Source organism: Schistocerca americana, chromosome 2, assembly GCF_021461395.2.
Source record: "Schistocerca americana isolate TAMUIC-IGC-003095 chromosome 2, iqSchAmer2.1, whole genome shotgun sequence".
Classification (NCBI taxonomy): Eukaryota; Metazoa; Arthropoda; class Insecta; order Orthoptera; family Acrididae; genus Schistocerca; species Schistocerca americana.
The window spans coordinates 450578302-450597147 of NC_060120.1; the positions used below are offsets into that span (position 1 = coordinate 450578302).

At 41.9% G+C, this 18846-nt stretch overlaps 1 protein-coding gene across 6 annotated transcripts in view; it reads right to left on the bottom strand.

Moving 5' to 3' along the window:
• Positions 1-18846, bottom strand: part of LOC124595634 — a 316080-nt gene that overhangs the window by 284863 nt on the left and 12371 nt on the right. For all 6 annotated transcript variants that reach the window (XR_006978228.1, XM_047134463.1, XM_047134461.1 and 3 more), the window contains exon 2: positions 14421-14501. Coding sequence is in view for 5 of the 6 variants with exons in the window: in XM_047134463.1 (XP_046990419.1) it covers positions 14421-14501 (81 nt within the window). In the remaining variant the exon portion in view is untranslated. The remainder of the gene's footprint in view (positions 1-14420; positions 14502-18846) is intronic.

The following is an 18846-nucleotide window of genomic DNA, read 5'->3' on the forward strand; positions in this document are numbered from 1 at the left end:
GTGACTCATTGATATTATAGTCATAGGATACTACATTTTTTCGTTTTGTGAAGTGCAAAATTTTACATTTCTGAACATTTAAGGCAAGTTGCCAATCTGTGCACCATGTTGAAATTTTATCAAGATCTGACTGACTATTTATGCAGCTTCTCTCATATAGTACTTCAGTATATATAACTGCATGATCTGCAAAAAGCCTGAGTTTTCTATTAATATTGTCTGTGCAAGATCATTAACATAAGACATGAATAGCAAGGGTCCCAACATACTTCCCTGGGGCACACCTGAAGTTATTTCTACATCTGAAGATGAACCTCCATCTAGATAACATGTTGTGTCCTCCCTACCAAAAAGTCCTCAATCCAGTCACAAATTTCACTTAATACCCCATATTATACTTTTGACAATAAGTGTAGGTGCAGTACTGAGTCAAATGCTTTTCGGAAATCAAGAAACACTGCATCTGCCTGATTGACTTGATGCAAAGTTTTCAGTATGTCATGTGAGGAAAGTGCGAGTCGGATTTCACATGATCGATGTTTTCGAAAACCATGCTGGTTGGCATCGAAGAGGTCATTCCGTTCAAGATACCTCATTAAGTTTCAGCTCAGAATATGTTCCACGATTCTACAATAAACCAATTTTTTTTTTTTTTTTTATTTTACAAGTCTAGTTCCACAGAACCAAATTGCGGAGCAAATCTCCACAGCCATGGAACATTTTAGCAGATGAAATTACAACATAAAAGTAATAACAGATAAAATAAAATGAATTAACAATAAAACATAGGAATCAACTTAATTTTTCAAAGAACTCCTCAACAGAACAGAGGAATGACCCATGAGGAAACTTCAGCTTTGATTTGAAAGTGCATGGATTGCTGCTAAGATTTTTGAATTCTTGTGGTAGCTTGTTGAAAATGGATGCAGCAGTACATTGCACACCTTTCTGAACAAGATTCAAGGAAGTGCAATCCAAATGAGGCCAGTGTCAGAATAGTCAGATTATGAACAGTGATCGACAAGAGGTTCATGAACTTACACCCCTTATTGCCCGAACTACCCATTTCTAAGCCAAAAATAACCATCGCGAATGAGAAGAGTTACCCCAAACTATAATACCATATGTCAGAAGTGAATGAAAATAAGCAAAGTAGGCTACTTTTTGTGCAAATTTCACTCACTTACTTTAGGCACCTTTGGAATAGTACAAATGGCAGCATTAAGTCTTTGAACGTGATCCTGAATGTGGGCTTTGCACGACAGTTCTCTATCTGAACTCTGATTTGAGCTGTTCACTTTCACTAATCATACATCCATTCTGTGAAACTAAAACTTTGGGTTTTGTTGAATTGTGTGTTAGAAAATGTAAAAATGAGTCTTACTGTGATTTAGCATTAATTTATTTTCTACAACCTTTGAACTTGCATCATGAACTATACTATTTGAAACAGTGCCTACATTGCACAAAACATCCTTTACTACCAAGCTTGTGTCATAGGCAAACAGAAATATTTTATTGGTTGTTTTGTTTTGTTTTAGAGTGCAAAAACAACTGGGGTTATACACACCCAGGTCAAAAACATAGAACACGAATATAGAGAGGAGTTAAAAAACAACTACATGTCAATCCCAATTGACATAAGAGAAGACAGCTAAAACCAGGGATGTGGAGAAAGGGCTATAAAAGATGCCATACAGAAACAGAGGTCCAAAACTAAAAATTAAATGGCCTTTGTCACATTGCGTTGATGGACAAAAAGTAAAACATGGTTGACAGCCAAGTGTCATTTGTTAAAATGGCTGATAACTCAGAGGGCAAACCCAAGCGGGAATGTAAACAGTTAAAAAATGGGCATTCTGTCAGGAAATGGCGGGCAGTTAAAACTTCGGCACAATGTGTACAATATGGTGGGGCAGTGCCAATTATCAAATGATTATGGTTAAAAAGGCAGTGCCTAATATGCAACCTAGTTAAAATGACCTCCTCCCAGTGGGAGGGCTGAGAGGTGGTCATCCAAACCACTGGGAGATGCCAAATAATCCAGAGCTATTTCCTGTGAAGGGAGGACCATTGGTGATGCCAAAGGGACACCATCTCTTGACAGACGGCAACACAGAGATCATCAGAGTGAATATAGGAACTAGCTGGCTGAGGTATGAGGACTGCAGCCTTGGCAGCAGCATCAGCAGCCTCATTTACTTGCAGACTGACATGACCAGGAACCCACAGAAACATCACACTGGCTCCACCAAGAGTGAGCATGTGACAGTTTTCCTGCACCCACTGCACTAAGGGATGGGTGGTGTACAGCACACATAGACTTTTTAAGGGCGCTGAGTGTGTCTAAGCATAGGACACAACTGAAAAGTCTGTGTTGCTGGATGTACTCAGTGGCCTGATACAGGGTGAAGAGCTTGGCTGTAAATACTGAGCAGTGCACCGGAAGCAGATATTGAAAGACGTGGGCACCAGTGGCGAAGGCACACCCGACACCACAGTCAGTCTGAGAGCCATCAGTGCTCACAAAGGTGGTGGTGTTGTGGTCTTCAGTCCTGAGACTGGTCTGATGCAGCTCTCCATGCTATTCTATCCTGTGCAAGCTGCTTCATCTCCCAGTACCTACTGCAGCCTACATCCTTCTGAATCTGTTTAGTGTATTCATCTCTTTGTCTTCCTCTATGATTTTTACCCTCCACGCTGCCCTCCAATACTATATTAGTGATCCCTTGATGCCTCAGAACATGTCCTACTAACCAATCCCTTCTAATAGTCAAGTTGTGCCACAAACTCCTCTCCTCCCCAATCCTATTCAGTACCTCCTCATTAGTTATGTGTTCTACCCATCTAATCTTCAGCATTCTTCTGTAGCACCACATTTCGAAAGCTTCTATTCTCTTCTTGCCCAAACTATTTATGGTCCATGTTTCCCTTCCATACATGGCTACACTCCGTACAAATACTTTTAGAAATGACTTCCTGACACTTAAATCTATATTCGATGTTAACATATTTCTTTTGTTCCGAAACGCTTTCCTTGCCATTGCCAGTCTACATTTTATATCCTCTCTATTTCGACCATCATCAGTTATTTTGCTCCCAAAATAGGAAAACTCCTTTACTACTTTAAGTGTCTCATTTCCTAATCTAATTACCTCAGCATCACCCGACTTAATTCGACTACATTCCATTATCCTCATTTTGCTTTTGTTGATGTTCATCTTATATCCTCCTTTCAAGACACTGTCCGTTCCATTCAACTGCTCTTCCAAGTCCTTTGCTGTCTCCGACAGAATTACAATGTCATCAGCGAACCTCAAAGTTTTTATTTCTTCTCCCTGGATTTTAATACCTACTCCAAATTTTTCTTTTGTTTCCTTTACTGCTTGCTAAATATACAGTTTGAACAACATCGGGGAGAGGCTACAACCCTGTCTCACTCCCTTCCCAACCACTGCTTCCCTTTCATGTCCCTCGACCCTTATAACTGCCATCTGCTTTCTGTACAAATTGTAAATAGCCTTTCGCACTTTGTATTTTATCCCTGCCACCTTCAGAATTTGAAAGAGAGTATTCCAGTCAACATCGTCAAAGCTTTCTCTAAGTCTACAAATGCTAGAAACATAGGTTTGCCTTTTCTTAATCTAGCTTCTAAAATAAGTCTTAGGGTCAGTATTGCCTCATGTGTTCCCATATTTCTACGGAATCCAAACTGATCTTCCCCGAGGTCAGCTTCTCTCAGTTTTTCCATTCGTCTGTAAAGAATTCGCGTTAGTATTTTGCAGCCGTGACTTATGAAACTGATAGTTCGGTAATTTTCACATCTGTCAATGCCTGCTTTCTTTGGGATTGGAATTATTATATTCTTCTTGAAGTCTGAGGGTATTTCGCCTGTCTCATACATCTTGCTCACCAGACGGTAGAGTTTTGTCAGAACTGGCTCTCCCAAGGCTGTCAGTAGTTCTAATGGAATGTTGTCTACTCCCATGGCCTTGTTTCGACTTAGGCCTTTCAGTGCTCTATCAAACCCTTCACGCAGTATCATATCTCCCATTTCATCTTCATCTACATCCTCTTCCATTTCTATAACATTGCCCTCAAGTAAATCGCCCTTGTATAGACCCTCTATATACTCCTTCCATCTTTCTGCTTTCCCTTCTTTGCTTACAAGGGAACCTCCCCATCGCACCCCCCTCAGATTTAGTTATAAGTTGGCACAGTGGATAGGCCTTGAAAAACTGAACAGATCGATCGAGAAAACAGGAAGAAGTTGCGTGGAACTATGAAAAAATAAGCAAAATATACAAACTGGGTCATCCATGTGCAATATAGGCAATATTAAGGGCAGTGTGAGACGAGGAGAGCCGTGGTCCCGTGGTTAGCGTGAACAGCTGCGGAACTAGAGGTCTTTGGTTCAAATCTTCCCTCGACCAAAAATTTTAACTTTTTATTTTCAGTTTATGTGACAAACCCTTATGTTTTCATCACTTTTTTTGGAGTGATTATTACATCCACAAGAAAACCTAAATCGGGCAAGGTAGAAGAATCTTTTTACCCATTCGCCAAGTGTACTAGTTAGGTGGGTCGACAACATATTCCTGTCATGTGACGCACATGCTGTCACCAGTGTCGTATAGAATATATCAGACGTGTTTTCCTGTGGAGGAATCGGTTGACCTATGACCTTGCAATCAAATGTTTTCGGTTCCCATTGGAGAGACACGTCCTTTCGTCAACTAATCGCACGGTTTTGCGGTGCTGTCGCAAAACACAGCCACTAAACTTATTACAGTGAACAGAGACGTCAATGAATGAACAGACAGATCATAACTTTGCGAAAATAAAGAAAGCAAAATTTTCAGCCGAGGGCAGATTCGAACTAAAGACCTCTCGTTCCGCAGCTGTTCACGCTAACCATGGGACCACGGCACTCCTCGGCTCACATCGCCCTTAATATTGCCTATCTTAGGCATGGACGACCCAGTTTGTATATTTTGCTTATTTTTTCGTAGTTCCACACAACTTCTTCCTGTTTTCTCGATTGATCTGCGTTCAGTTTTTCAAGGCCTATCCACTGTGCCAACTTATAACTAAATCTGAGGGGGGTGCGATGGGGATGTTCCCTTGTTAGAACTGGGTTTCCATCTGAGCTCTTGATATTCATACAAGTGGTTCTCTTTTCTCCAAAGGTCTCTTTAATTTTCCTATAGGCAGTATCTATTTTACCCCTAGTGAGATAAGCCTCTACATCCTTACATTTGTCCTCTAGCCATCCCTGCTAGGCCATTTTGCACTTCTTGTCGATCTCATTTTTGAGACATTTGTATTCCTTTTTGCCTGCTTCATTTACTGCATTTTTATATTTTCTCCTTTCATCAATTAAATTCAATGTTTCTTGTGTCACCCAAGGATTTCTACTAGCCCTCGTCTTTTTACCTACTTGATCCTCTGCTGCCTTCACTACTTCATCCCTCAAAGCTACCCATTCTTCTTCTACTGTATTTCTTTCCCCCATGCTTGTCAATTGTTTCCTTATGCTCTCCCTGAAACTCTGTACAACCTCTGGTTTAGTCAGATTATCCAGGTCCCATCTCCTTAAATTCTCATCTTTTCACAGTTTCTTCAGTTTTAATCTACAGTTCATAACCAGTAGATTGTGGTCAGAGTCCACATCTGCCCCTGGAAATGTCTTACAACTTAGAACCTGGTTCCTACATCTCTGTCTTACCATTATATAATCTATCTGATACCTTTTAGTATCTCCAGGGTTCTTCCATGTATACAACCTTCTTTCATGATTCTTAAACCAAGTGTTAGCTATGATTAACTTATGCTCTGCGCGAAATTCTACCAGGCGGCTTCCTCTTTCATTTCGTAGCCCCAATCCATATTCACCTACTGTATTTCCTTCTCTCCCTTTTCCTGCTCTTGAATTCCAGTCACCCATGACTATTGAATTTTCGTCTCCCTTCACTACCTGAATAATTTCTTGTATCTCATCATACATTTCATCAATTTCTTCATCATCTGCAGAGCTAGTTGGCATATAAACTTGTACTACTGTAGTAGGCATGGGTTTCGTGTCTATCTTGGCCACAATAATGCATTCACTATGCTGTCTGTAGTAGCTTACCCATACTCCTATTTTTTTATTCATTATTAAACCTAATCCTGCCCGTATTTGATTTTGTATTTATAACCCTGTATTCACCTGACCAAAAGTCTTGTTCCTCCTTCCCACAAACTTCACTAATTCCCACTATATCTAACTTTAACCTATCCATTTCCCTTTTTAAATTTTCTAACCTACCTGCCCGATTAAGGGATCTGATATTCCATGCTCCGATCCGTAGAATGCCAGTTTTCTTTCTCCTGATAACGACGTCCTCACAACGGTATTGTTGTGAAATTCCATGTGAAGGTTGTGAAACAGAAGGCGATAGAGTGAGGCTGGAGTTGTGTCCTTAGGAAGCGAAGGAAAGGCAAGGTTAACATATGCCACTTCAAGAAACCACAGTGGTGAAGGGTTCACACCCATCGGGGAAGTTAGAGGTAGTGTTAGAGGTAGTGTGAAGTTAAGCCACCGGAGCAAGTGCCGAACGTGGACTCCAGGAAGTAACAGAGAAGAGGGACGCGCCCTATACTGGTGATCAAAGGAATCATCAAAGAAGGAGGCACAGGATGGGTGGCCACACATGTCAGACAAACAGTATGCATACCTGCTGAGGAGAAAGTCAAGGCGGTAGGACATTGGTAGTTCAGCAGCTTCAGCATACAGACATTCAACCAGGCTAGTGTAAAAGGCACCAGTGGCCAAAAGGATGCCATGATGGTGGATAGTGTTGAGATGGCATAAGAGGGATGGATATGCAGACGCATAAACAAAGCACCCATAGTCTAATTTCGAATGGACACAAGGGACCAGTACAAACAGAGGAGGGTGGTTCGATCAGCACCCCAGGAAGTACTACTGAGGACACATAGGACATTGAGGGACCACATACAGTGGGCTGCCAGGTAAAACACATGAGAAGACCAAGAGAGTTTCCTATCGAGCATGAGCCCCAGGAATTTCACAGTTTCAATGAATGGAAGAGCAACAGGCCCAAGATGCAAAGATGGTGGGAGAAAACAATTGTGCTGCCACAAATTCATACAACGGTTTTGTCAGTGGGAAAATGAAAGCCATTGTTGAAGCTCCAGGAGTAAAGATGATCAAGACATCACTGAAGATGTAATGCCGGAAATGCATAACATCCTATTTCCATCTGCTGCACTATAAATTTTTTTTCCTTATTTTGTTACCTGAAGATATGATATTTCTGTGTCTATATTGTTATTGTTTGTATATATATATATATATATATATATATATATATATATATATGTGTGTGTGTGTGTGTGTGTGTGTGTGTGTGTGTGTGTGTGTGTGTGTGTGTGTGTGGGTTTGTTTTGTGAATATTATTTGTATTTTTACGCTGGGTCTGGCCTAGGGAAAACTATGCTATCGAACGAATACATCGATAGGTCGTGTGGAGAAGCAGTGTGTTTAGGATCTTTGGTAGTGTTAACTTGGTCGCGTGGAGTGCGGGCAGAGGGGAGTCTGCCTGGAGTAGCGAGTGGAGCAGGTGTGTTGTGTGAAGCTCCCGCGAGTTGCCGCGCTTTCGGGGTTTGGCAGCATGTAATTGCGCTCGACTTGCGATGGTAGTTTCTGACATGGTGTCGCGGACGGGAAGCATTAGCTGGCGCACATCAAGAGCCCATTTCATCTGGTGACCGTGTCGAGAAGAAGGCGCGCCAACATCCAGCTTCTCCAACAGCGACGGCCGACAATGAGTGACTGTCGCCACTTCCTCGATCAACAGCTTCAAACCTTCAATCAACCAACAAGGGAGACTGTAAGCACGTAAAGTTTTAGCACTGTATGGCAGACCTCAGCTTTTCAAACTTATAACATGGTTGCATTACAAAATTACAGCAACTTAGCATGAACCTTTGTTGCTCATTGTCCCAACTGCATTACCAAGCAGGGTCCCTTCCTTTTCCGGAATGAACCCGAGTGTCATTGAAATTCAAACACCAGCATCATTCGATTTCACTGCTTTAATTTCAAAGTTCAGTTAAGGTATTCATAGCTGGCTACAATATTTACATTACACAAGCACAAATTAAGAGTGCGAGTTTTGTTACCGTATTTTAGCTTACCTGTGACTGCAGCTCAGCTTGGTACGTACTAAATTTTACTATTTTTAATTGTTCAGAATCATTTAATTCTAGTTCAAAGTTAAATCTCTTATTTCTAAATTGCGTAGATTCAAGTAGCTTTTGAAATGATTGTTGAGGTAGTCCAAGACTAACCGTATTTTACTGAATTTCGATGTGCTTCAGAAAGAAAGCTCACTATTAACTTCAGTCATTAAATTAACTTTCAATTTTCTGGTTTTATTAATTATTTTGCTAAATTAAGTCAGAGTGTAGTGAAATTTATTACTTCTGACAAACTTCCAGTTTTCACACTACACGTGTCAACCTTCAGTTGCCACGCTTCTAGTGCTAATTATATGTGTAATAACCTTTCTTTTTCAGTTACTATAGTAATTGTCCTTAGGACTGGCGACTGTAATTTCCCCCAAATCTCAAATATCTAATTAGTGCCAATTAATTGTTAACGTGAAGACCACACATTTACTTTCTTTATTAACTTTACCCCTTTTCAAAATTAATTTCCACCAGTTTCATTTGCATTTTTCCTTTCATTTAGATGTAACCCTTGCCTCCCTCTTTACCGACAGATTAACTTCGGTGACGGTTGCTTTTCCCAAATTTCCATTAGGTACACGCGGTTTAATTTTTCACTGTCATTAAGGTCGATAAGTGAGGGGGAGGTTACAAAGACACCGCTCAGCAAGACAGGTCCATGGAGAACTGCAATAGATGGCAAAATTGTCAACCATAAGGGAGCCAGAGATGCCCACTGGGAGACAGGCCATTATGCAGTTAATGGCGATAGCAACGAGGACAAACTTTGGGACGGAACCCTGAAACACACCGTTTTCCTGGATGAAGGTGTCCGACAAGGCAAAACCCACACGCACCCTCCTGAAGGAAACAGGGAAGGGGGCCACAGAAGCCCCACGAGTAAAGAGTACAGAGGATACCAGTTCTCCAGCAGGTGTCGTAGGCCTTCTCCAAAGTGAAAAAACACAAAAACTGTCTGGGATCTCTGCATAAACCATTCATGACATGGGTGGACAATGTAATGAGATGGTGAACTGCAGAAGGGTGCACTCGAAATCCACACTGTGCAGATGTTAGTAAATTGCGAGACTTGAGCCACCATACCAGCCAGGCATGAATCATACATTCCATCACCTTGCAAACACAGCTGGTGAGAGAGAGGGGGGGGGGGGGGGGGGGGGGTAGCTAGAAGAAAGGTTGGAAGGTTTTTGTCCTTACACGGCTTAGGTATGGGTATGTCAGTGGCTTCAAGACAACATCCGCAAAATGTGCCCTTTGCCCAGATGCGGTTGAACATAGTAAGCAGAAAGTGCTGGCCCACAAAAAAAGGTGCTGCAACCTCTGAAAGTGGACAGCGTCTGGCCCTGAGGAGGAGGATCAGGATGAACTGAGAGCATGATCTAGCTCCCTCATAGTAAAAAGGCAGCATTGCAGCACTCATGATTCTGAGAAGAGAAGGGTATCGCACAAGCCTCCTCCGCTTGTTTCCGATGGAGTAAGGTATTGTGAAAGTGGGAAGAGCTCAAAATTTCTGCAAAATGGTGGCCCATTGTATTTGAGATAGTAACAGGGTCCACGACGAGATCATCTGCTACTGTCAGGCTGGAAACTGGCGGATGGATCTTGGTCCCAGAGAGCCGTTGGAGGTCGGTCCATGCGACAGAGAAAGGGGTGAAATTGTTGAAAGAACTAGTGAATGAAATCCAGCTAGCTTTTTTGCTGTCCCAAAGAATGTGACGACACTTTCCACTCATCTGTTTACAAGGAATGCAGTTTGCCATCATAGGATGATAGGTAAAAATGCAGAGAACACATTGTCAGTGCACAAATTGCAGCGCTGCATGCCTCAGTCCACCAAGGGACCGAGAAACGACGTAGTAAAGATGGAGTGCGAGGAATGGAACATTCTGCAGCAGTACAGAAAACATTTGTGAGATATTCCACCTGGTCAGGTCATCACAATTGGGGAAATCTTGTTCTTCGAATGTTGCCATGGAGAAGAAAAGATGCTAGTCAGCCTTAGTAAGCTGCCATTTGGGTGTGCATGCACGTGGGGTAGGAGATAGCAAACAGATAGCACATGGAAAATGTTCGTTCAAGTAGGTATCAGAAAGAATGGACCACTCAAGACGATGGGCAAGCTGGGCAGTGCAGAAGGATAGGTCCAAATGGGAATAGGTGTGCAAAGAGTCGGAAAGGAATGTGGGTGCTCCAGTGTTAAGGTGAACAGGTTTAGTTTATTAAGATGATCAACTAAGAGGGCACCTCTCTGACATGTTATGGGAGAACCCCAAAGGAGACGATGTGCATTAAAGTCACCGAGTGGCAGAAATGGGGGAGGTAGCTGCCCAATAAACTGAAGGAAGTTGGCCCTAGCGACATCAAATGATGGAGGGACAAATGGTACAGAGGGAAAATGTCACGTGAGGAAGTAAAACGCGAACTGCAACAGTTTGAAGATGGGAAGTCAGCGAGGTGGGTTGACTCAGAATGTCATCCCGTACGAGCAGCATGATGTCCCCATGAGATGGAATGCTGACCTCGGGGAGAAGTTCAAAACAAACTGGGAAGAAAAGTGAAAGCTCAAAGCAGTAGTGAGGATGCAATTTTCTTTCCTGAAGGCAGAGTACAAGGGGAAGCTGCAATGCTAAAAGCAGCCATAAATCCTCTTTGTGGGACCAAAGCCTACGAACATTCCTTTGGAGGAGAGTCGTGAGAAAGAAATGAAGGGGTGTCACCTTGGGAGCTACCGAATGACAGCCTGTGAAGACTCACTGCTACAGGGCACAGAAGCAGGAGGATCCTGCTCCACGAGGTCCAAAGAAGCATCGGCGTGCTTGTGCTGTTGGTCTGTGGAATCCAACGTAGAAAAATGGTTGGTAGTGTGCACTGGTGACACGGAGGCTAGCTGGGCTGAAGTATCACATGGCAACACCATTGAAGAGGATCTTCAGGTAGGTGAAGAAGAAGACCGTTTGTCTTTGGCAGACTTCTTCAAGCCTTTCCGGTTAGCAGAGGAAAACTCGGGTGTTGTTTGGCTGGAGGGACGTAGGAAGTCTTCCCGGGAGTACTCCTCCTGTCCCTTCCGGCCTACCAGTTGTGCAACTGGTGGCTTCGCCCCTCGAGGCGAGAGTTTGATGGCATGTTGCACAGCTGGATGGAGGGATGGTGACGCTGGGAAATTTCAAAACCTCAGCACTGAATTCAAGGTCGCGTGTTTGCATCCTTCATGGAGCAAGGGGTAACAAGAAGCAAACTATAGGTGCCAGATGGAAGAACACAGGGTTTGCGACTAGCCAGTAACTCGCATGCAACTAGGTAAGGCACTTTTTCCTTTGCCCAGATCTCCTGGACAGCCCGCTCATCAAGATACACGCGACAATCCCGAGAGAAGGCAGCATGGCCACCATTGCACTTGATACAGAGGGGAGGGGGCAGACAATCGCCCTCATTTGCATCCCTACCACAGGTTACACATTTGGCTGGGTGCCTACAGGACTCTCAAGTGTGGTTGTAATGATGGCACTGGTAGCAGCACATAGTGTTGGGAATGTACGGTCGGACTGTGATAATTTCATAGCCTGCTTTGATCTTGGACGGAAGCACCACTCTATCAAAGGTGAGAAAAAGAGTGCGGCTGGGTACTAAGGAGGAATCTACCTTTTTCATCATCCAATGGATGGCAATGACTCCCTGATCAGAGAGGTAATATTGGATTTCAACCTCGGTCAGACTGTCGAGCAGCCTAGTGTGAATAACACCAGGGGAAGAATTCAGAGTTCTATGGGCCTCAATATGAACAGGACGACCGTGGAGGAGTGAGGCAGCAAGCAGTTGTTGCACTTGAGAATCATAAGAAGCCCCCAAAAGCAAAGTCCCATTCTGTAAACGAGAGCAGGATTTCACAGGGCCGGGAATGGGATCAACACCTTTCTGAATAATAAACGGATTTACCATTGCGAAGGACTGGCCGTCTCCAGTATGTGAGACCACAAGGAACGGCAGTGCAGCTGGAACAGTCAGTGAATCATTAGCCTCATTCCATTTACATTTCATAGATGTTGATTGTGAAGATGATTGGCTCATTGTGAGAAAATTCCCCACGATTGCCAGCATCTCCAATGGCATGCTCCTTCCAACTGGGGGTCCCCTTCACAATGGGATGCGACTGCCTAAGGTGAACCTCAGGTCACACATACTGAACACCTGACAGAGGGACCAATCAGCAATTTGGGAAGGTAGTAGCTCAGGCAATCACCCTTCTCTGGGCCTGGCCTGTACCAGGGAGGAAAGTGCGAACCCTACCTGTCGACCCAGAGCTGGGAATTACATGTTACCCAGTCACCTGTTACACGTCAGACGCATGGATCGGGCTTCAGGAGCACATGAGGAGGAAGAAGAAAAAGAGAACCTCAAACACCGAAGTGGAGGAATGAGAAGAGAAGGGAAACAAAGAAAGGGAAAGTGAATAAAAAACAGTGTTGAGACTGTTCTTATATCAGTGACAGACAATGCGGAACATTACCATTAACATCCCAGACATGTTCCCCAAGGGAGGAAGTACAGCACGGAAGGGAAAAGATGCTGCAAAGGCTGGGGCCCCATGGTACACAAGCATGAACCCGCCAAAGAGAGGTGAGCCCCTTGGGGAGGCAATATTTAGAATCACCTGTAATAGTATAGGGCATGTCTAGGATATTGGACAGCAGTTTTGCGGATCATTTCTACTACCCTTCTTGTAGTTGGGTGTCTCCTGCGCCTTTTTCCAAAAACTGGGCACAGTTTTTTGTTCGATGGATCTATGATAGATTATAGTGAGAAGAGGGGCTAACTCAACTGCAAATTCAATACAGAATATGACAGGGATTGCATTGGGACCTGGAACTTTGTTCAATTTTAACGATTTCAGCTGTTTCTCAACATCAGTGACACTCATCCTTATTTCATTCAGCTTTTCAGTGGTATGATGATTAAACAGCTACAATTCTCTTGGGTTCTCCTTCATAAAGAAAGATTTTAAAATGGAGTTAAGTATTTCAGCTTTTGCTTTGCTACACTCAATTTCATTTCCTGTCTCATTTGCTAAGGACTGGACACTAACTTCGGTGGCATCAACAGCCTTTACATACAACCAGAATTTCTTTGGTTTTTGTGATATGTTATTTGACAGTATTCGTTTGACACCTATTATGCAGTAATCTCTGGTTCTTTAGAAGCAGAATTTCGAACAATCCCTTCTTAAACAATACCTACAATGTAAGTTCCCAAATTTTCAAGTTTCTATGCTTAGCAGTTTGGGCTGGGCGATGACTAGTCAATGAATCAGCCAGGCACTATTTCACCTCTAGGGATTGAATTTCCAAAAACAAATACTAATTTTCATAGATGAAGCTTTAAAAATACTTTAGTAGGTTATTAATACAATTTACGTTCAAAAAGCTTTCACCCACTATTTCATCTCTGAAGGGGTAAAATTTCCAAAAACAGTGAAACACTCATTTCTTTACTCCTGAACAACAAACCAAATGCCAATTTTATTAGGTGTAGTTTCAAAATCGCCTTAATAGTGACATATTTAAAAAACTTTCATCTCGTATTGCACCCCTTTAGGGGCAGGAATAGATTAATCTGTAATCTCAACCTTACATGTACAATGCACTGCTCTAAAACATTCCATTATTTCTCTCAACACCCACTATTTTTTCATCATTCTGCTACATCACTTCTCTTGAGTTTTTAAAACATATTTGCAGCTAGATTAAGACAATTAAGGTCACCTTGAAAGAAAGAAATATAAATAATTACAGTGATCATGGTTTCCTTTGCAACTATTCTGTAACTTTTGTTTACACTATTTTTTTTAATCCTCTGAAAAGCACATCACTGATTCAGCATCCATATTAGTCTTGTTGCAAGCTCTGTAACAATTTCTATAAGTACGAAATTACTTTTACACCAGTCCTTATTATTTCAAACTAAATGATAGGAGAAACATCAACCTACATTTTTACCAGAGAATGCATTTTGCAAATAACATGAATATGAAAATAAAGAATTACCAATGCACTTCCAACTAGCAAATACTTCTATTATTTGCACCACAGTTTAGATGAAAACCAGTCCTGTTACATGAAATGAAGGGCATACTAACATCTGCAGCTACAATGTAACAGTTATTATACCTGCTCATTTTGCCCCAAAGCTGATGGTCCAGCACGAACAGAAGACTCCGGTGATGACTGCTCTCTACTGCCATCATCCATCTGTATGCAAGTGAAATGTTAAAAGAATTCAAGGAAAGCTATGATACAGTACATTTTAAAGAGAAAATTCAATCGATTTGTCCAAAAAAAAAAAAAGTCCATGATTGACAGGCTACGCAGCACATTTCCCAAATGAGGAGACCTGGAGGTCATGAGGGCCCAAAACATGAACTTTTTATTTACCAAATTTCTATGATTCTTCCCAATTCTAAAAATACAAGGTGCTCTCCAAAATTTTTGGGACTGGTGGTGCCATATGTTGAAAATCTTACCTTTGGACTAATGGTCACGCATCCCAGAGCTTCTGCCACTGATCAAACTTTTTCTGGAAGTCCTGTTCTTTGAGAGTGTTAATCACCACCAGCAATGCTTCATGAATCCTCCCTAGAGTGTTGAACCAATGGCCTGTCAACTTGAGTTTCAGTTTTGGGAATAGCATGAAGTCACAAGGGGCCAAATCTGGCGAGCACGGTGGGTGGGGTACAACCGCCATGTTTTTTGTCAAAAAGGTCCTGGTCAGCAAGGACATGTGACAGGGCGCGTTGCTGTGATGCAGCAGCCAGTTCCCTTGACGCCAAAGTTTGGGCCGTCATCACTGCACGTTTCCAGGGAGCCATCGCAAAACGTCACAGTAGTACGTGAAATTCACTGTTTGGTTGGGTGGGATGAATTCTTTGTGCACAATTCCCTTGGTATCAAAGAAAATGATGATCATGCTCATCACTTTGCTCTTCACCTATCTCGCTTTTCTGAATCTTGGAGATACCGGCCTCTTCCACTGGGACGATTGTTGCTTTGTCTCTGGGTCATAACCATAAATCCAGCTCTCATCAGCAGTGATAACCCATGACAAGAAGGTTGGATCATCAGATGCGGTCAGACGAACGTCCATGCACACTTCAACGTGCAGTGCCTTCTGATCGGCAGTTAAGATCCTTGGTACAAATTTTGGGATAACATGATGCATGCCCAATTCATCAGTCAACATTTGTTGACATGTCGCATAACCTATACCCACTTCATCCGCAACGTCTTGAATGGTTCGACGTCGATCCGCACAAAACAATTGTTGAAGTTTGGCAACAATGTCTGGTATTGTGCGGCTAACGGACCTTCCAGTGTGAGGATCATCTTCGACGTCTGTACGGCAGGCCCTGAACAGAGCATGCCACTCAAACACACACTTATGGCTCATGCTCTGTCCCCCAAACACTTGTTGAATTATTGCAAGGGTCTCCATAGCACTTTTCCCAAGATTCGCACAGACTTTGATACACACGTGCTGTTCTGTTCGCAGATCCATTGTAAAATCGCCACCCACCAAACAAAGAGTATTATGGAAATCACTGTGGACATGCAACACATCCTCCCAGCTGAATATCAATATGACTCCTCAGATATGCTGCTCTCGCTACCTAGCGGTGCAGAGATTTACTAATCCTACTTTCCAGATGGCAGCACCAGTCCCGAAAATTTTGGATTCCACCTCGTATATACTTTATGTATAGTACCTGATCATTTTCATGTTTAAATGCCTTTCTAAAGCAGATGTAGCATGTGAATTCCTGGCTGTCACACTGCTGTCAAACACACAACCTTGCCTACAAAGTCGCACTAATTAATTTTGGTGCTGCTATTTTTGTAGAAACTCATTTGTGTGACATCCTTGAAGAACATATCAACTGTACTACAAGCAGGGATTTATTGCAATTGATGTTTATGTTGATACAAGTAGATTACTTTAGTTTACTTATGTTTTTGTGTGCCTTTGTGCTGTAAAGTTGTTGTTTTGATGGTGTGTTTCAACCCTTTTACAAAAGTAAGTTTTAAGGTAGTCAACACAAGCTTCTTATTGGAAATTGTAAAAATGAAGAAATTGTTATGCCATAGCAAAGTGAGGTTACACCTAAATGTTCACTAGACAGTGATTCAAAACAAGTTGAAACATGTAAACAGTAAAAATAAGTTACATTTCAATTAGTAAGCGTAAGCTTTCAGAGTTGCTTTTGTCTGTTGCTAAACGTAAATATTGTAATAGTCAAAAATCACTTACATTTAGTGAGGACATAAGAGAAAAGGCCTATTCAGCAAAATTGTAAGGTGTAAAGTAACAAACTGTACTATGACACCTGTAAAATGCACAAAATATAGTGAATATATGCCTTGCTTATGCCCTGAGGTGTACTGGAAAGAAAGAAAAGGAACCCAGGTATTCTGTGCTATAAAAGATCTCCCACCACCATCACCTGTAAAATATGAAAGGTATTATAAACAATTGCACAATGCCCTAACAGGGCAGAGGTGACGTCACATATCACTGGACGGAGTTGTCGCAGTTACCTCTGTAGATACTGTCCAGGCAAGGTGCTGGACTATGAATGGCTGACAAAACACTGCCAAAATTGTGCAAATAAGGTAAGTGAACACAAATGTGACAAAAACTTCAAAGGTTTCAGTGGTGGTATGGAAAGCAAGTCTCTCTTTTTAGTAGGTCAGTTGCTACACATGGTGTGCTATACATACACCACCTTGATGATGGAAACTCTTAAGCCTTCAAAAGTGCTGCAGCTGCTGAACCACGTGGTGAAGCTGAAATTAAAAAAAAAAAAGTAGAATGTATAGGGCATGTGCAGAAGAGAGTGGGGGCAACATAGGGGGCAAAATAGGAAACTCCACAAGGACGTGACAGGGAAAGAAGTCTCTGGTGGCGAAGGAATTGGTGAACATGGCAGACTCACCAAATCAGAAATAGAAAACCTCACAGAATATTATGGTCTAGCCACCAGGAGAAACTGCAAAACTGTCAGTGAGACGGGAAAAGCAATTTGTCCGTTTCGGTTTCACAGAATATCCACTGACAAGCAACCATAGAGTGGCCTCTGCCCAAAAGGAAACACTTCATGGTCTAAGTATAATATGTGTAAGACAAATGGACAAAAACATACACGTGCAAAGCTCACACCGGAAACTGTTATGGTAAAAGTAAAGCCAATATATAGAAATCTTTCAGATTCTAAACTCCTGAAAAAATTTTTACTTGGAAAACACACAATTCCAATGAAAGCTTCAATAGCTGCATTTGGGAACACTTGCCAAAAACTGTTTTTGTTTGCATCTCAGCTTTTCAGATTGGTGTGATGGATCCCATAATATATTTTAATGATGGAGTAAAAAGCAGCTTAAAAGCCATAAGCAGACTCGCATCACAACTGAGACAACATGAAAAGTGGGCTGCTACAAGCGGACAGGCAATGTGTTGCTGAAGATGAAAAAGTTGGTGAAAGCACAACAAAGGAGGCCAGAATAACAAAGAAACAAAGAAAACTAAATAAGATAAAAACGACACTCATAGTCAAATTATTATGGAGCTGGAAAGTTATGATACATTATCATTGAGAAGAAAATGACATGCAAAATTTTAGTTTCAGTTTCCCCTAGTTAATGTTTTTGCATACTTAGGTATCATTATCTCATCCAATATTACAGTTACAAAAAGAAAATTTTGCAAGAATAACAATATACTGCTTGTCTACGCTGAAACCACATTATTCAACAATGTATTAAACATTTTAAGCTGAAACATGTAAAGTGTTCTTAAATTATTAGAAGAAAAAATTGACTTCTAAAAAACATTTTATTAAATGCACAAAATAACAAATTGGTAAATATTTCTGGTTTACTGTTTCAACAAGTTAATAGTTAAAAGAATGAAATTTGTTTTGACCTTTTATTTTTAATAGTATGAAATTACAGAGTACCTGAAAAAAATACACGTATTTCAAACAATGGAAACTCCTGATAGGAATATCAACAACGTAGGAAAAGAAATCCTACTGCCAGCCCGGAGCACCACTATCTGATGCCTATCATACCCACAGTGTTCCTCCTTGTCCATCTCTCATAGCAGCTAAACCCTGTCTCGCTGACCCTTCCATCTCGCCACATCCCCAAAATTTCCTATCAATTGTCGTCCAAATCCAAATCTAGAGCCAAAACACTTCCTCATCACTGTTGTTAACTTTTCCACCAAACTCCTGAGCTCCATAGAAGTTTCAGTACTATCCAAAGGCCTCACCTTTAGCCCTACACCCAAATGTAATCATGCTGGACTTGTCGAAGACCTATTCCGCTTCTCCCGAACCCTGCAATGGAAGCACTTCTTTTCTGCCAATCCCTCCAACCAAAACCACCCTAATTCCAACACTGAACCCTATCTCTTCCAGTTCACACCACCATCCAACCATAACCCCCCCCCCACATAACCACCCGCTGGTTACCTTCCAGGAATTCCTTACCTCCAACTTATCCTCACCATCCTTCCACAGAGCACCAACCTTTCAGTAGA